The sequence below is a fragment of the Opisthocomus hoazin genome, chromosome 7 (assembly GCF_030867145.1).
Source record: "Opisthocomus hoazin isolate bOpiHoa1 chromosome 7, bOpiHoa1.hap1, whole genome shotgun sequence".
Lineage (NCBI taxonomy): Eukaryota > Metazoa > Chordata > Aves > Opisthocomiformes > Opisthocomidae > Opisthocomus > Opisthocomus hoazin.
The window spans coordinates 28909554-28929953 of NC_134420.1; the positions used below are offsets into that span (position 1 = coordinate 28909554).

The window sequence follows — 20400 nt, forward strand, 5'->3', positions numbered from 1 at the left end:
GACTTCTGTGAGACCTTAACAAGATCTATTTCTTTCAGTCAAATTTGACCAAAATTCATCCAATATTCAGAACTTGTAGCAAGTTAGGATAAAAAAAAGAAGCAGAAAGAAAGGTACAGCACGATGACAAAACCTTTGCTCTCTCAAGAAACCATACTAAAATAATTCTCTGCCAGAGATACTGTTTTATCAGCTTCCCCCCCCCCCCCCCCCCCCCCCCCCCCAAAAAAAGAGAAAAATAAAGCTTTGATGGTAATCTTCCTTCTGCTCCAGCAAAAACCCAAACTTCCGGAGCTTCCGGACTAACAACGTGGTTTCGTAATGCAAGTTCCACTGACTTTCAACAGTATTTATTCTTCCATGTCATTCTGGTTCTTTGAAAATCCTACCCATAATCAAAACCACAATATAAACAGTGCTCTTTACTGTCCTAATAAGTAATGAGATTTCAATGAATGTTGTCCCTCTTGGACCTAACGGAAGCATGAACTGAGCATATCAATTAATGCATTTGAAATAGCTATGTCTCTAACAAAATTAAAGCAGCAGCATCTACTAATACCTTTATGGCCTCCATTCCCTTTTTAGTAAGCTCAGGTGAGCTGCATTATGAAGGACTATACTTCTCTTTCACCCTGCTCAAAACTTCTCATCACTAGAAGCTTTTTATGACAATTGTCACATCACTTTGAAAGAACATTAAAAAGTAAAGATTTTTCCCTTCCTCAATTATTTAGATATCCAGCATGCCAGCTGGAATGTTTACAGATTAAGTGTGTGATTGCACATACTGACTTCATATAACAATCAGTGAAGGCATTTCCAGCAGACTGTCAAAGTAAGTAGAAACCATGAAGCTTACTAGTTACATATTTCTCCTTTTATATTTATATATTCAAACTGCTTTTGAACAATGCCTCATTTCATCTAAACACCCTCTATGAAAGGGGCACCTGCCTAAGAAGAGCTCCAGCTCCCTGGCTACGAGAAAATATCATAAAATGCATTTGCAAAGGCAAATAAGCTTGTATAAACGCAAAGAGGTTTATTCATGTCATCCAGGTTTAGTTATTCATGCAAACAGCAGTCAGAGTTGGTGATTTATCCTTACATAAGGATAGCTGAAATAACTTAGGAAAACATACAGAAAAGATCTTTACAGCAATAATATTGAAGAAAAACTAATTTTGGATTTGATCTGAAACAATTCCACTGAAGCTTATTCTCTATTTCAGTCTCACGTTAATTACTACATACCTGAAAATACTTCCAAATAGTTGTTTTGAATAGTAAGTTAGCTTTTCTGGAATATATGATGAACAGCTTGCTTTTATAATAATCTTTAGCTGCAGGGACTGATCTCTGGCATGCATATGCTAATTGGACATACATATGAGCCTGTAACAAGCATATAAAAGCATACAAAAAAAACAAGACAACCTCAAGATTATGTTTTAGGAGACCTAAAAAGTTTCCAACTGGTCATGAGAATGGAGCTTAATCTTTGGAATTCGCTGTCCAGGTATCCAGTGCAGAAAGGCTCCCAGTTTAGACAAGACACTTACTGTCTTTTGGAGGTAGTGGTTTATAACTTGAGCTCCAAATCTTGTCTTGTCCTAATTTGAACGCTTAGAAGACTCTTCTTTCAATGAATTAGTAAAAATAACATCATATGCAAGTCCAGATGGAACAAAACCCTTAAGGTGCACGTAGACAAAAAGACATTTTAGTTCGCCATAAATAAAACAGCAGAGAATAAAACTGCTGTGCTGTTGGAAATTCATATCAGCGAGGCATGCTCACCTTCAACGCATCTGAAAAACTGAAAGAAACAGAGACGCATTCTACTTCATATGGTCTACTAACACAAAAGGGGGAAAACCAAGAGTGTAACCCTGCAATAATGCAACAGGAAGTCATAACATGTATGCCCATTTTCAAGTGGTCTGTCACCTGAAGACAGAAATTTGTATTTATCAAAGAAAATAAGGGGAAAATATAATGGAAGAATCACTTAAAAAAACCAAGATAACTCACATATAAATGTAAAAGTTTTCTCATTAACTATTACAGTAATACAGTATTATTAATCTGCACAGTATTAGAAATTTAAAACCACTACTGTTTCTTACAGGAGTTAAGAGCACTTGCAAATAAAATAGCTGGGTTTTTGAGGTTTGTCCCGGGATTTCTGTAATAGCAGAAAAAGGAAAATAGGTTCTAATGATTTCTCTACAAAGCATGTTAGATGGCATTCACAGACACGTAATGACAAAAATAAGAGATTATAGTAAAGGTTTTTTTCTGGGAACTTTAAATATTTTTTGTTTCATATGAAATATTAAAAAAAATAAACGTGTCTTCCAAGTTAGGTAGAAGACTAACATAATAAAATGCAGGTTTTCAAATTTCTTTTCTGGTCACAAGACTAGGAAGAAATCAGTGGGATGAGGGCTTAAAGAAGGAGACACTGAAATACAAAATTCAAGAAATTATTTCTGCCTTAAAAGTCTTGGTATAGCTTTCAGTTATTTCACACAGTGGAAAAACTGTATTCACTGCCATTTGCCTACTTAGTTGCTTCTTCATGCCTAAGAAAATATATAGCAATAAAAGCATCTTTTCAGTACAACATTCTGAAATAGAACTTGAGTAATTAGCTGACATCTTTAGGTTGTTTTTTCTTCATTATTCAAATGCAAAAAGACAAGAACCCTTTAGGATTTGGCAAAGTTATACTGAAATGAAATGTCCAGCCTTGAACAACAGCCTCTCTATACAGAATTAACCGCATCTGCATTATTAGAAAGTATGACCCCATACTAAATGACATATTCCCAGGTATCAGAGTGATAACTCATAGTGCTGGAGGTGCTCTGGGATGCCTTCCACCTGGAAATGGTGGTAACCATTTTCCAAACATAGAAAGGGTTTAGATGAAATGTTGTCAGGATTTGAATTTGACCCCACAGCTGCCAGTTTGGCTTACTCTTGTCTAAAGATTACTTAAAAGTAAGTAATAATCATAAAATTGCTGATGTTGCAATGATGAGTGTAATGTATTAGAAAATAATTCGAAACTTCAATGCAGGTGATAATTTCCCCAAAATCTAAGAATGCTTCAGTTTGGATTGAAATTTATGCAGCCAAACAAAGAACTGCAATTAACATTTGAAAATTTGTAAAGATTGTTCGAGACCTAACATACTTCTGAGGTAATTTTACTCTCAATTTGCCCAATGCTGTGTCTTGATATTCAAAAGCACTGATTTTTTTTTCATCTCAACACAAAACACACTTGTGTTCTTCCCTAGTGTACAAGCTACAGTATGACTTTTCAAGTACAGAATGGATACCTTAACTCCAATAAACTCTCACATTAGGCCAATTTGTAGCTTTTTGCTTATGGAACAATTCTTAGAAGAGTGACAGTTAAGCAACAAAGTTTCACAGTTTGTAATGGAAACTTGGCATTGTCTACCAATCTATGATTTATCATCCATGATTCAGTGCTTGTTTGCAATTAATCACTAACCTACCAGTACTAGTTTTGCTAGTATATTGGGGCAACATCAATCTTTTCAGAAAATGGGAAAGCCATGCTTCAAACGGTAGTATTTCATATGAACAGCACAAGATATGTGATCAAATATGTGGTCAGTTATTGGTACCACTGCAGAGAACAGAGACAAGAGTCTTTTCTTCCCCCTTCATGCAACTCCTTAGATTTCCAAGCCTACAAAATAACAGCGCTTCAACTTCCCCACATCAAGAAATGTAGGGAAATAAGTCCCTACTATTTTGAAAAATAATTATTTCAGCGGACACATTTATTAATGAATAAAAACAATTTGTTCTAGGTTACCTTCATTCACTTCAACATACTTAAATAATTCTCATTGAACGGTCTGTTTGCTAGTCTGCTTATGGTCCTGCCCATGAATGGAACTATTATCAGCCAACTGTATTTTATGTAGACATCAAATCTTAATCTAAATTAACAATGACATAAGGAGAACGCATTGTATAAAATCTCCACATTTTGCTCCTTGAACATTATCAAATAGATAGTGCAATTATACACATCAAATATTAAAGAAATATATACATTCTTACTTCAGCCACCGGAAAACTTAACAACGGCTGTGCTCCCCATTTATCTCCCATCCTGCTGAAAATGTTGCTGACATGGAAAACAACCTCTAAGAACAGTATTCCTTTATCAAGAATAGATTTAATGTAATTCCTCACACAATTAAATGAGAACCAATAGTATGCTTAGCCTATATAATTGGCTTAATCAGAATCAACATTCAATATTGTGGGCTTGATTGATTACAATGTGAAAGAGCACACAGTTGCATTTTATGAAGAATTTAGTAAAATACAAATGGATTTAGTTTAGCATGGCAGATTTGGGATTGCACAAGTGATCTTTGTATCACAAGTTGTAAGACAATGTTAAAAGTACTGTTACAAAACAAAAAAAAAAGCAAATAAAAAACCCCACCCCCACTGAAAGGTCACAAGCAAACATTTTTTTCTATGTAAAAAACAAAAGAAATAAAGCTAAATAAAAGAAATTACTGCATCTCCCATAATTTTAATTTCAGATCATTAGATCTTTCAGGAATAAGCAGAATGACAGTGTACAGCTACCCAATTTTAATACTGATCGCACTGAAGATTCTTCATGAAAAAGTTACAGCTATCATATAGTTTCTCCTTATATTTTTCTGAAAGAAAATGGTATTCTTACGAAAACAGCTGTGCAGAAAACCAAAGTATATAGTTTTCTACTTACAAAAATGCAAACTATTGGCAAAACCACCACATCAACAACAGGGCTTTACTCTGAACTTGGGAGAAAGGGGACGATAGAATTCAAATTGCTTTGTTCATGCAAGCCTTTCTGCTTCTAGACAGGCTGCCAAAATAGGGGTCAGCAGTGGCTCAAGAAAGCCACATGCTTATTTCAGCAATGCAACCAAACACCCAGTCAGACTGGTTTTGAACCACAGATATGAACTTGTGATCTGAAAATGAAAAACCTTATTCTCACTGTACATTAATTGAGCCACTCAGTTCCTTTAGCATCACCATTGAAAAAGGCACTTTCTAATACCGAAGCAGAAATGCTGAAAAGCAAATGTTAATCACACACTAAGTGTAAGCACAAGCTTTTAGGCAAACATGTTACTACAGCACACTGACCCCTGGATGTGCTTCCACACTTCCTAACTAGCAATACATAGATCTCATCACTGAATGTTCAGGGTTGAACTTCCCCATTACCAAGTCTTTATCAACACAGACTTTTATCTGCTATTTAATTTTGCCATCAATTACTACTGCAAGAGCCTTCTGTAACTCTCCACAAAAAATTTTCACCTTCACTAACCAATATACCTTATTATCATTAGAAATATTGCCATCTCACCTTCTACATCTCTGCCAGATCATATATGAATATGTTGAAGTGTAAAGTTCGCATCAGTCTCTGCTGGCAACTTACTCCTCTAACAAATATTAATGATTAATTTCTACCCTTTCCCTCTGAAGTTTCTTTTAACCCAATTTTATATACATAAGGAGCTTCTGTTCTATCTCATGGAAGTTTACATCTGGAGAAGCCTTCTGAAGTGCTTTCTTGAAGCGCAAGACATTAAATGAACTCAGTCTTCCATGCCTACATACTTTTTGCCTCTTCCAAAGAAATCTACTAAATTTATAAGACATGATATCCTTCTATAAAACTCTCATTTACTCTTCTCCACTGTAACATACGTTTTCTGTGTATTCCCGAAATTGATTCTTCATTACTATTTCTGTAAATTTGGCCAATACACAGTCTGTGATTTGCTGGAACCCTTTTCGAAAATTGGTATTCCTTCAGCTATCTTCCATTCTTCTGTAGAACAGCAATTATAAACAAATACCAATTATAAACAAAATGTTTTGTTATAAAATGCATTCAATGGCACTTGTTTTGAGAAAGAGCACCCAAATTGTCCCCTTTGAAGAACAATTCCAGCATGGGAGTCTCCCTAAGCTCTATAATGAATGTGGACATGAAAGATTTTTATAGTTCGTACTACAGTCTTGTCTTCTTTCAGTGCTCCTTTCATCCTTGGATCATCTGTTGGCCCTCCAGATTTTCTGGCAGGCTTCCTTATTCAGATGTGTATGAAAAAGGATCTATTATCAGGTTTTTTGCCTTTAGCAAGCTTCTCCTCAAAATCTTTTTTGGCCTTCCTCACCACATTTTCGTATGTAATTTGCTAGAAATTATACTCTTTCCTATTTTTCTCATTTGTACAAAATTTATTTGGGGTTTTGGTTGTGTTTTATTTTTTTTAATGCCTTTTAACAATATCGAACAACCTCAACACATTTGCCATTTAAAAAAAAAATGTTTCTTTGACAGGTGGTATGAGTTTGGTCCAAGTTTTATGTAATCTCCATGCTCTTTGCAAGCATGTAGTCGCTTTTTATAAGCAGTCTGATTTATTTTTTGTCGCTTCCTTTTTAAAATGAATCATCGTAGTGGATTGCTCGGATTCTTTTTATTTACTGTTATTTATTTGTAATTTTAAGCAGACATGGCTATACCTCTGCTGCATGACATTATCTGTTCTCACATAAATTACTGTGAGTACTGAAACATCCCACAAGTTTCTGATGTGCTGTTCTAGCTATACACACATTTGAAAGCAGGAATTTCAGTCTCCAACTCTATTTGTAGACTTCTCTTTCTTCTGGCACCTTCTTATCACCCTAGAAGAAAAAGTTCCTCCACAAGACCAGAATTGCAAGCTGAAGGCAGGACAATTCTGTGGTATCACTGAAAGTCCCAATTCTGTTTCTCTCCCCTTCTTTTTCCCTGTTTCATCCCTCTGTCTGGAAGACAGTACTTTGTTTCTGAGGTCTGTGAGATGCACAAACAGTCACAGCACATAACCTTACAAATGATACACAAGTGTCCTAAACTGAGAAATCCCTACCCTTATGCAAGCTATAATTAATTTACCTGAATTCTGCTTTCTAAGATTTCTAAGACACAAAGATAACTTTTTAATTTTCTCTTAGACATGTGGATGGCCACTTCAGATTTTCCCCCCACTACCAAATTCACTTACCTGGCTTCTCTTATTTATTTATTCCTGCCTAACTAAACTTCCACTGTAGCTACAAAATGTTGAAGAGTAGTACACCAATAAAGAAAGCCACATCTTAACACATTTCCACTGGAACATGTCAACTATTGACAAGATACTGTATGTACATATATAAAAAAAAGAAAATAAAGGTTGTGAAATAACTAAAATCTGCATATAATCTCTTCAAAGCATATACTGGATGATTTTTTTTTTTTAAGCTAACAGTAGCTGGGTTTTTATGTCCAATAGTGGGGAAAAGTAAAATTAAAGTGTAAATTGGAAAGCAGACTATTAAAACGCAAACTTTAAGGCGTGTTGCAAGAGGTATTGTGAGAGATACTACACTGTCTTTCCATATAAACTAATCTCATATTCTCCTGCATGATTATGAGTAAAAAAAAAAAATAATGGAAACTAACACAATTATAACAGTGAGTTGCACCCAAGAACTTAAAATTCAGTATCTTCACTTGCATAGTGGTCAGACACTGGAATAGGCTTCCCAGGGAGATGGTTGAGTCACCGTCCCTGGAGGTGTTTAAAAAACGTGTAGATGTGGCACTTCGGGATATGGTTTAGTAGGCATGGTGGTGTTGAGTGGATGGTTGGACTTGATGCTCTCAGAGGTCTTTTCCAACCTATGATTCTATGATAAGGTACTTCAATTTAACATGTTAGATGAGACGGCATTCACAGACATGTAATAACAAGAAATATGAGACTATGAAATGAAGATTTTCCTATAATATTATTCCTTCTGAAGACTACTTTTTTATTCTCTGGTGTCTGAACAGAACAATGCTGTTCTTTTTCAAAACCTGCTTCTGTATTTTACTACTTGATCCTACTTCCCACCAGGTATAGAATTATTTTATCAAGTATCTTCATTTCTCTGCAATGAAAGCCAGGCTACTGAATAGAAGGAAGGGATTGTAACTACGAATAACTTTGCTGCATATTATATTTAAAAATTAAGCCAAGAGTCTTCATGGGGATTTCACCAGGTATAAAATTACTCACCCTACCAATATCTTCTGCTGTGTTTGTCTCTGTCTTACGGGTTCTACGACCAACTGCAAGATTTTACAGTCTATAATACTATCTCCTGGAAAATACTTGTTGCAACAAGGCTTTTAGGAGCTTCTGTAACAGAAACAATAACTACAGATACCATTTTCCACTTTTCAGACAATGACCTATATTATATAAATGCAGCAATGACAATAACTAATATAATCTTACATGAGCTCTAAATACTTTTTTCCTGAATTTGGACAGCCACATTCTCGTAGCAAGCAAAAATATGTAGCAAGAATTTATAAATTTTTTTTTTTTTAAATGTACTTTTGGGCTACTGTTTAAGTTATTTTAAGGCTAAAGGAAGCCTGGACTCCTTACTTTTGCTGCAGTGGGCAGATGATCTATATAAGTAAGCTCTTTATAAAGGAGAACAAAGGGAAAAAAAAACAGTACTATACTTTACAGTTGGGTTTTTTTTATTACACATGGATGTTGGAACTGCGTTAAATTACATTACCAGATATCTCCTAAATACAACTTTCTTTGCAGTATTCTGAAGATTATATATGTATATGTGAAGAACTTACCTTTCCAGAAACTATCTTCTATGTGAATAAATGTTAATGAGAATTGGTTTATAGCAGGAAAAACCTACAATCTTCTCTACTCATGACTCAAAACAGGATCACCAATGGTCTCTTCAATTAATTCTAAAGCTACAGCAAAGCATGCCATTCAGTTTCCCTGAGATCCAGAAAGCATCAACTTACATTTTACAAAGGCTGTAAATTTCATAAAAAGTAACACTAAATACTGATCTGCAATGATAAAAAAAGTGCTGTATACCTGATTCTTCACTTAAAAAGTGGTAAAACTGAAAGACTTACAGTACTTTTATCTGGCCTGCTGGTGATAATATTAGCATAAACCTATGTCAATTAAAAAAGAAAAAATTCATTTATTTTACTTACATCTCACAACATACAATTCCTACCAGGAAAGAATGTAATTGCTTTTGGAATACATGGAAATCTTTGCCTCATTATCCCCTGTGTGATTTTGAATTCACCTCTATCAGTTGCATTTTTCTTTCTGGATATTATATACTCAGAATATTTTTGACTCAAAGATTTCTAATCAGGAGAGGATTTCAAAATGTTTCAAAGCACCTTAACTTTAAAGTCAATTTTTAACCATTAGAAAAGATCTTTTTCCAGAATTTATAGCCATCTCTAACTCTTGACAGGAGATGTGCAATGACCTCGAAGACAGTACGTATAGCGAAGTAGCCTCCATAATACAAATCAATCTCTCTCCCTCTCCCTCCCATCTCTCTGCATATGTAGTGTTTTCCTTCACTGTAAGATCTGCTGATTAAATAAATTTGACTTCCATTTCTAAGACTTTGTTTCTTTTATTCATCTAAGTTTTCTTCATAAAGTTAAGCATTGGTCTCATATTTGAAAGTGAAAAAGGATTGCCACGTGCTCAAAGACAACTTTTAACTCTTCAGTTATACCTTGTGTTTCTTCTCATGGATTGACTCGCCTCACTCCAATAAGTAAAATACACATTTTACAAAATGTGTCAAACTATTTTTCACAAAAAGTTTTACAAAATGTGTCAACTTCTTTTACCTTTTGTTTTTCTGCTGTAGCAAACACTTGACCAACAGCAGCTAAAGGACCGTTTACAATAAATGACTCTAGTTGGCATTTAGGTCAGATCGGCTGGGGCTCTGAGCAACCTGATCTAGTTAAAGATGTCCCTGCTCACTGCAAGGGGGTTGGACTAGGTGACCTCTAAAGGTCCCTTCCAACCCAAAGCATTCTAGAATTCTATAGCTACTCAGTTGCTGATGGCTCTATTCAGCCTTCATCATCCTAGCTTGTTTATTGTATACCAGACCGCAGCTTCAACTGGGTCACTGAAATCACAATAACCTTCTACGCCACACATGCAAAATATTAGAAGATTGAAAGGGAGATAATCTATGGTTTTCAAGAACACATATAATTTTGATGAAATGAAGACTTACTGATGGAGAATCTACCACATTCCCTGAAAAAATATTGAAAAAAACCCCGACTTTGTTTCCAACCTGAATTGTCCAGCCACATGCTTTTGTTTAAAGTAGAAATTTTTCCCCTATAGAAGTGCCTATAAAATGTGGCAGGGCTAGCTTTTTTAAAATCGCTTCATTTTTAATTGAATGATGTTCTATTATCTCTTACTGTAAAGCAGATTTTTCCGTCCTTGAATCAGTGTAGTTCTTTCTGAGAATCCTTTCATATTTATCAATAACCATTCCAAAGGGCACATAATAAAACTAGACAGCGTGCTGCAGCCTGGCCATTGCTCTGCAAGGCAAAAATAACTTCTTGCTACTATTGAATAACCCTCCACTTAGACATAAATAAGGATCACACTTTGCTCTCTTAGGCTACTGCACTGCTCTGAAAACTCAGACCTACCTCCTTAGAATTCTAAGGTCCTTTTAAGAGCTACCACTTTTTAAATATTTGTTCATGTTTACATACCCAAATGTCTTCATATAGAGCATCTTACAAAGCACCCACACAACAAAAAAATCCATGCAATATCAGTAGCTTGATTTCAAGATTAACACAATTGAAACAAAGGGAAAATACAAGACAGATTGCTGTTATGCTCTGTTCTCTCAAATGACCATTCCACAGTATACTTCACAGTAGCATAAAGCTGCTTGAATTAAAATGTACATAATGAAAGTCAGTGAATAAGAAAGATATAAAGAATTAGAAATAGAAATGACCAATTCTTTCTACAGTATTTTATAAAGAATAGTGAGATATGGGAGCAAAACATAATTCATATCATTGTATGCAAGTTAAAGGTTTTTTTAGGATAATACTGAATATTCATCTCATTTACATAACAGAAAAACTACTGTCCAGGAAGATCTAGTTCATGGAATGAAACTTTTTTATTTATTGCAATTAATTCTGCAGAACTTTTTATGGTTTGAGTTTGCAATTTTCATTTAGTCCTTTCAATCACTGTTGCCTGATCGGCTTTAATAAATTAAAAATTGATTTTGTGTACTCACAGTATCCTCTTTCTTGAGTTATACACATAAACATATTAGCTAATCCATATTTTAAGATTATAGTTCAACGAATACTTAAAAGCTGGCACTACCACCAAATGAAGAGCTCTTCCATTTTTTCCCCTCTGGGTACCCTGTCTTAAAAGCATTCATTCATCAAACCACGGTTAGAGGCAGCAAAGTCACCCTTCAAAGGTAACTACAGGAAACTTTGTTTCAGGTTTTTCAAGTTATCTTTCATCTTACTGGTTTGCAGGTCTTATTGGAAGAAGAACATACTGTTATTTAAAATGTGTATGGCTTCTTTATGTCCACACCCTTCATTCCCCATCATGCAACACAGACATGACTTCCAATCACATATTAATCTGCCCTTTCTCTTAATCTGTTTTCTTTTCCCATTTATTGTATGGTTCTGGTTTTCTATCTAGTTATTTTGTAGTCCTCCTTCAATGTATTATTTGGGAATGCCAACAGGACATCATAAATCAGCAAGTAAAACATGATAAAAAGAGGCCTACCCTGTGTGAGCATGTTGCAATGATAACAGAACATTATGACCTGGCAATTAAAAATATTCATGCTCAATATAACTAACTATTTTAAAGAAAATTAATCAAAAATTTAATGATAAATGTCTTAAGTTCTCTATACTTTGGCTGTTACTACTAGGAAGTCATACATGCTACTTATTACAATTCCATCCTAAGTTATTCATAAATAGTTTGGCCATAGATATAAAGGAAAAATGATCTATAAGTAAGTTACAACTGCAGGCAAGGTATAATTTTAAAATTAAAAAGAACATGCATACAGCCATCTCTTCTTAAGATTTTTTTTTTTCCTCTAGAATGACAGTATGAAAGCGAGTGAAACAAAGGAAAAGGAAAAATTCTGCCACAGTGTAAAACAACTGCTGTGTTTGCAAAAAAACTGTAATAGAATTCTCAGTTTTTTAACACATTTAAGCTAGATAAACTGAACTTGACTTGCAGGAATATCGTGTCAAATGCAAAGAACAACTCTTGCCAGAGATGACAAGGAATGAGATGACCCCTAATTCTCCGCACAGATGAGAACATGCCTTACTAATCTTTTGCTATCAGACTAACGTCAGCTTGCTTATTAAAATTTACCCTACTTCCCAAATTCCAAAAACATACTGATTTCTTCTGAAACAGATAAGTTTAGCTTTTATGCCTAGTTAGGAGAGGACTAGACCAACAATATTTTTAAAATATATGTATTCTCAGCTCATATAAGCCTCTTAATTTTCTGTAGAAGAGATTGCTACCTAAATTGTTTTGCTGAAGGTAGACTTCAGAAACCTCAGAACTTGATGTGGCTAACACAATTAAAATAAAAGTGTCAAGTAAAGGCAATTTAATTAAAAAGAAGGAAGATAAAGGTACAGATTTAAGCAATTTTGTCCTGAAGCACAATTTACTAAATTATTATCTATGCAGGTCTGCAAATCACATGAAATTAGTTCTTTAAGATTATAAATTTTTCTGACCTTTTGGCTTATTTCCATAATTTACACTGATATCTTGTTGCAAAGATTCACTTGTATGAATATTTTTGATACATAATTAAAAAACAACTTTTATTAAAAGCCCATATACATAGCATAGTAAGTACACTACGTAGGAGAAACATTCTGTTTAAGAGAAATGGAAATTTATAAATGTCAATGCATTTTTATACATTTATTTTGAAAATCTAGAAAATCCCATGCTAATTTCAGAAGCTCTGGAGGAAAAAAAATTAAAGTTTTGGTTTTGCAGACAAACTGTTTTTAATTACAGTTTTCAGACTTACTTGTCCTGTAAAGGTAAAGAAACCTTCAGCAAGACAGAACGTCTTTCGAATTTACTGGCAACTAAGTGAAGATTCCTATTCAAGTCACAGTGAAGCTAGTAAAAGAGAACGATTGCCAGTATTATCCTTCCTCAGTGATCGTGCCATTGCAGAAGATTAGAATCTAACACAGCTTACTGTGTGGCTAGCCAGTAGGCTAACCACAGAAAGATTCTTTCATAGCTGAACATATTCATCTCTAGAACATCAAAACTCAAATTAGTGGCATTCATAAATTTTTTAAAAATTTGATCACTTCAAGACATTTCATGTGCTCAGCCTTCAAACTATTCATCCTGATCTAGAAACTAATTTAAAAAAAAAAAAAAAAAAAAAACTGCAGGGAGCTAAAAGTAAACATTATTTATACTTTCATCAGCAAGAGCCCATATTGCAAGAAATCATGATCGATTTTAACATATTTTCATGAAAATATACAGTCTTTTTAAGCCATGTGTGCATAAGTGCTCCAGAACACCTGCTTACATTATGCTAAATGCAAGGCTCACAAAACTGCCTGCAACTAAATTCTGGGATCACACAGAGCAGTCTGCCCAGAACCATGCCCAGATGGTGGTCTCAGTTGTTAACTTCGCCAAACATGAATAAAACTTCAGCTGAAGTTTTCAGTGTAAGTCTTCAATTTCTACTTATTTTTAGAAAACATTCAACCATTTCCAAGAAATAATTTTTGGAAAAAAATCTTGTTCACAAAAAAAGGTACAGTTTTCAAAGTAAAGTTGTGTAGCATCTTGAAGCTTTGAAGAACAGATGTTATTTCAATATGCAAATGTTGTTTCAATGTGTACACACACAAGTATGTTTACACACCAATCTGTAAATTAGATTTTGTAAATCTGAAAAAGTTAATTTGAGATCTCCAAGACTTTAATAGTTAAATTCTGTAAGATTCCATATGCACTGGTATATAGTGTCCTCAACAGGACTGAAGATTTTGGTATGTTCTGACTATCAACCACATGGAAAAAGATGTAAGATTCACCTGCATGTGTGAGGATTCATATGTGTAACCAAAACAGGAGGAAGTGACCCTTTGTAGGAATTTCTCTTTGACTCAGCTTACCCCCTGCTTGCCTGCTGTTCTTGTACTCACACCATCTTCAGAAGCAGCTGGTTCTGGACAGTGCCAGTTCATTAGGATAAAACACCAGGTTATTATTAGTCATAATCAACACTTCCCACAGTTGAACTCATTTAGGAAGTTTGTCCAGATCACACAGTTTATAGGTCAGGAGGACATCTACTCCAAACTTCTGCTCAAAGCAGGTTCAGCCATGAGATCAGAACAGGTTGCTCAGGGCTTCAGCCAGACAAGTCTTGAAAGCCTCCATAGATGGAGACTGCACACTCTCTCTAGGGAACTTGTTTGGCTATATTCATGATGAAAAGGTTTTGCTTTTAATCAGCATTGCTCTTGGTGTGGTATCTAAAATTAGGACAATGGAATGGAAATCTTCTTTGTCATCCACAGAAAACTTAACAACTAGCTTACTGAACTAGAGATGCATGCTTGCTTTGGAAAGGCAAGTACTGTTTCTGTATTTTATCCTAAACTACAGCTCCCCATAACATTTTACCCTGCTCTGCCTTCCTCTGAATTCAGCAAAGTTATTGTATCTGAACCTTCTAAGAAGCTACAAACAGCTAATTGGAGGAATATTTTGAAGTAGAAAAATATTTGAAAAACCATTTCTGCAGAGACAACAGTGGAAACTATGAGATCTAGTTGACACTTACACATATACAATGTGTTGGATCAAGGAAATTTCTGCAAAGTTTAGCTCTTATTATGACTGGACTCAAATAGCCCCTGGGCTCAACTGTTCACTGCATAAGCAATTCTCCTTCCTCTACATATCCTCCACGCACACTTACTCACTAAACTGCTCATCTGCCAGATAACAAAGATCTTCAAGTACTATTGGCTCCAACATGAATAAGAAATGTTACTGATTCTCTGAAAAAAAAACCACAAATGAAACAAACAAAACAACACACCACTCTCGAAAAAACAACAAATCCTAGCATACAGCACAACTCCCAAGAATTTTCAGTGGGAAGTGAAGTAACTATAGAATAATCATTCCAAGTAGTACAATTGTTGAAGATACTGACACTTCCGCTATCTGTAACTAGAAATCCTTGAAAGCCTATAATAGGCTTGTGGGCTTAAATCATTTAAGAAACTATGAGAGCCCAATCACTATGGAATGATAACTGAAGCCTGAGACACTTGTCAGAGCAGACATTTCCTTGCTGGAAGTAGCTATGGGACTGGCCATATGTTGCACCATTTCAAAGATAGAAAGACAGATGAAGAAATGAGCATCTACGTTTTCCTTTTCCTCTCAGCATTGACGTTAATTTCCAAGCCCAGTGACTAGTTCAGAGTTCTCCTGAAACACAGTGTAACCTACAGTGTATCTGTCAGAAATCAAGGAAGGGGAATATTTCTTCTGACTCTAGGGTACAGTCCCTGGTGACTTGGACATTTGGCCATTCTTCCCTGCATCTAACTTTACATACCATCCAAAATCTGTGTATCAGGGGTAGCGAAGAGATGAGGAAGAATGAAGATGGTGGGGGGAAAACCAGTTTCTGACAACCCAGAATTGAAAAGCTCTGCTTGCTATCCAAGCAGACAAACTGTATATTGTCTCTATGGCACTGGAATAGTACTGGTCTGCAAAGTCTTGCTATAGACTTTTTTAAGAGAAAACCTTATGCTAAAATAACATCTCATCAGTGCACTGTTTCTTACTGATAAGTGTATTCTACACAATCATCTACTGAAAATCCCTACAGATTTTTTACATGTCCCAATGAAATCCAAGTCACAACTGTTGCTGCCAAATACATCCTTCAGGACATACTAGGAAGAAATTCTTGAGTCTGTAGGCACAACTAACATCAATAATAAAAAGTATCAGTCCTTCTTATCTGTCCTTAAGCAGAGAGTTACAGAGACAAAATTCCTTTCTGGGATAAGATTAATGTACCACATGCTAACAATCAAAATTTGCATCAGTGCTGATAAATAAAACAGCTATAGCCTGAAAAGTGCCACAAGATCTCCCTTACTGTTTCCCCACTCTAAATCATTTTTGTCCATAGCTTAGCTCATGCTCTACCCATTGTTAGCTTATCTACTCATGCAACAATTATTATGTGGACTGTAATTGTCAATAATACAAAATATTAAAACTAACATTCCACCTCTCTCTAGCCCAATTGCTTAATTATGTTTTTTTCCAAGAATCTCCTTTTATCAATGAAGACATCTCTACTAAATTTACCTAGATTTGCATAAGAACAGTCAATTGTATTCTTTTTGGTCAGTTGTGTCTTCTCTGCATTTATTGTAACATTTATAAATTCCCACTGTAATACCAGTTACAGACTTAGAAAAAAATAAGTAAGCCTAACAAAAGAGGAAGAGTCTATCAAATCTATGTTTCTAAAAGCTGACAACTGTTCACATAAAAATCATCTGTGCAGAAATTTAATTTAAAAAAAATCTTCCTAGTATTTATCATAAATTGAGAACAAAAAGTTAGCATATTGCAAGCCATCTCCAGTTGTGTTGAATACCTACTAAATTTTGACAAATACCTGAAAGATGTTCTAAATATATAGAAAAAGACTGTAACACCATGCAGACGTTAATACTCTTCAAGATGCTGACTGTGAGAATTCCATTGAAATGAATGCTGTTTACTTTGAGACAAAGCTATCTGATCCTCCAAACATGAATGTCATCTAGTTATTCTAGCAAAATTGTTCAGCTAGTATAAGAATGGATCAACTTACCAATCTAGAAATAAAAAGGTATTTAAGATTGCCACTGTTTTTACAACCTGAATTTTGAGTCAGTTTAAATTAAAAATTATTTGATTATTTTGTTGGTGTGTAAATGACTATTGGATATCATTTTCTTTGTATTTCTTTTGCTTTATATTTGAAAAATGCCTTATTGTTTTAAAGTTTACCAACAGCAGTCTCTATTTAATACTCTCTTCCCATAAAAACTAGATTCATATCTGGCACATAACACAATGGCAGACTACTGAAGGATTATAATTTAAATGTGAAATGCAAAAATTTTGTATTCAAAAATCTCTGCCAAAGCAGACATATCTTAATAAGGATAAATTTTTTTCAGTACAATGCAAAAAATAAGATTCAATAGATGCTCACGTATACAATTGCAGTCATAGTTAATACACTCCACATAATATTAAAGAAAGAGGGATCAAAATACTTCTACGCGAACGAAGCTGCAAAAACAAGGAGAATTTATTTGAGTTATTAGGTCTTACCCGACCAGTGTCCAGTGGTGGTACCTGACCTGTCGGTACATGTCTCACTTACAGGCCTAAATACAGTCTCCCAGCCACCGGTAGCATAGCGCCAATTCTGAGACTCTAAAATGAGTGTTCGTTGAGTGCCATAAGCGATCATAAAGCAGTAGACTACATGATGAAGTTGACAACCATAGCCACAACCTTTGTTGATATTACACACCAGTTTCTTGGCTTTGCTGCAATCCTTCGGGTTCTGTAAATATGGATGAAAAAGCAAAGCTGAAGAGAAGATACACACAAAGGCATACTTTTTTCCGAAAAACTGACAAATGCCATAAATCACACATGCCATTCTGCTATAACATATCTCATTTTAAAATGGATGGGTAAGCTCCAGCTCCATGAAAATTTTATGTGAATTCTTCACTGTGAACACGAACAGTTATTGAACATACTTCACTATCCTAATGTAAAATAGAATACCTTTGAGATTTTAAATTACTTTCTCATTTGTAAATCTGTCAGAATAAGCTAACATTTGGACTCGGAGTTCACACTTCACCAACATGTTCTCAGTGTTGCAATGCTTTTTCCTTTGGCATTTTTCCAAAATTGTTAGTTCACTTTCAATGAGCACGCATGTCATCCAACAAAAGAAAATTTCCACTTGTCTACAGGATACAGAATAAAACAAATGCTTATTAATGGACTGCTTCTCAGACTAACTGACCATACACCAAATACAGACTATAAAACACATACCTGAGCAAACTGATAAAAAACAATATTTTAATTTGCATGCACTCTCAATAAAATCATACACTGCACTTCCACAATCCAAGAAAGAACAAAGGAGGCAAATATCTACATAATGTGAGTGCTATTTTTAGTACAAACTAATAAATATTTTAGGTATGTGGACAACACAACAACATAATCTACAGAAGTTTTTCTTTCTGTAAAACATAGCACTTTGCTGTACACATTCCTACTTGCATGTCTCTAGATATATTTCTGCATTCCAAAAAGGTTTATTATAAAATCTCTAGGACGAAAGGTTAGTTATCAGTTAAGCTGCAAGAATACTGATATTTGAGCATCAATATAAATTCTGTTCCTCTCACATCTAAACAACTTTAAATAAAATTTTCTGCAAATTTGCAACAGAACAGGTCTTTCTAAAACTGAACAATCATTGTCTGAAGAACCGAGATCTCTCCATCAAGTGATCTTAAAGATAATCTGAATATTCTGAGCCCTAAAGTACTTAATAAAAATTTTAATTTGTGCATTCAGTTGTTTAAAGGAGAGGAGAATAGTTCAGATCCGGAAAAAAAAAGAAAAACAACCAACAAACCCCACCAACATGTGTTTCTTCAGCATTTGATTTTTTTCATTTTAAGGAAGAAACATCCAATTCAAAGCATAACTAGCTAAGGAAAACAATAAATTTAATAAAATTTCCATTCTCAATTTTTGTTATTCAGACCAGTACTCTTGCTATCACAAATCTAATGGTTAACTTGAGAGTAAATCTAACAGGTATCTTTGAGACTATAACAAATCTACTTCTCACGGTCTTTTAGTAGAGAAAGAGGGTTTTTTCCAGTATTGTGTGCAAGTCCACAAAGAAAGAATTCCATGAAAAAATACCTCCTCCTTAAATCTACAGACATATTTACACCACACAATGAAGTACAATGACAGCAGGTGCAAGCAGAATAATTTTCTGCTGTTAACTGTTACTGTGTAGAAAAGACTTAAGCTCAACAATATACACTTCTTTTTAAACTGAAATACTAGGCTAATAAAAAAATATAAGAAGGTTTTTTCTGTCATTTAGAGGATTGCCAGAAGCAGACATAAGTGTTGAGATGTAGAAGTTGGAAATTTGTGTTTATATGTTTTACTTCTATTTTTGAAAGATGTGTCTAGTTTCATATAATAGCCTATTAGCAATATTATGGAACTCAAATAGGAACCATATAAAGACACATAATTGGATACCACGATTGTTTACCAATGTTAACATAATGCACTTACTTGGGTTTTAACATTACATGGAGACGTAACTAAAAAGTATATATATTAATATTAGTTTGTGACTTAAACAGAAAGCTAGTTAAGCTAATTTCTTTGACAGTGTTTTTTTCAAATTGCTCCTATTTTAAGACAAGGCAGTATCTGAGCTTAAATTATTTATTGAGAACTTAAAAAAAAAAAAGCAGAGATATTTAGATATATTGCAGTTTCAATTGGGATTTCCTGAAAAAGCAGAATTAATAACCATCGAGAAGGAAGGAAAATTACAATCATGTTGCATGCATCAGAATAGCTTGTGTGTTCATACACCAAAACTGCCAACCAAAGCAACCCCTAAAGGCACTGAGTTGATAAAGGATAACAAAAGTCAATTTCAAACCCAGTGAAGATTGTCAGAAGTTTTTTCCTCCTGACATAAGTCACAGAAAAGGATTATAAATCTCTGATTAGAATGAATAGTGCACTCTGTTCTCATCCCTAAATGCACTGCTCATCACAGGGTCTTACATCCCATTAAGTTGTCTACATAATCAAGAGAGGGATGGAAGGGACCTCCAGGACCGTAAAGCCTTGTAACGTAACAGCCAGACAACTGCATGAAAAATCCAACCAACAAAAAAAGCCTACACAAAAACCCAAACAAACAAACAAAACACAGTCAACCAAGAACACAAAACATACTTCAATATGTAGAAGACCAGATTATCAAGCCACAGCAGAGTTTACACTTTCTGTTTTTCTCAGAATTACTTCTATGAACACTGCAAGTGAAAAAGTAACAAATTTTCAGAACTGTAAAGTGGTTAAAATTATGTATTTCTGTTGAAAAGAATGTTACATGTCATCTAAAATAAAAGTGGATTTTTATAACTGGCAAAATGGATTTGATGGCCTCTCATCACCA

At 34.6% G+C, this 20400-nt stretch overlaps 1 protein-coding gene across 4 annotated transcripts in view; it reads right to left on the bottom strand.

The window, feature by feature from the left end:
* The window catches only part of FUT8 (fucosyltransferase 8), a 136841-nt gene that overhangs the window by 25559 nt on the left and 90882 nt on the right, over window positions 1-20400 (bottom strand). For all 4 annotated transcript variants that reach the window (XM_075426112.1, XM_075426111.1, XM_075426109.1 and 1 more), the window contains one exon: window positions 17469-17706. In XM_075426112.1, coding sequence (XP_075282227.1) covers window positions 17469-17706 — 238 coding nt within the window. The remainder of the gene's footprint in view (window positions 1-17468; window positions 17707-20400) is intronic.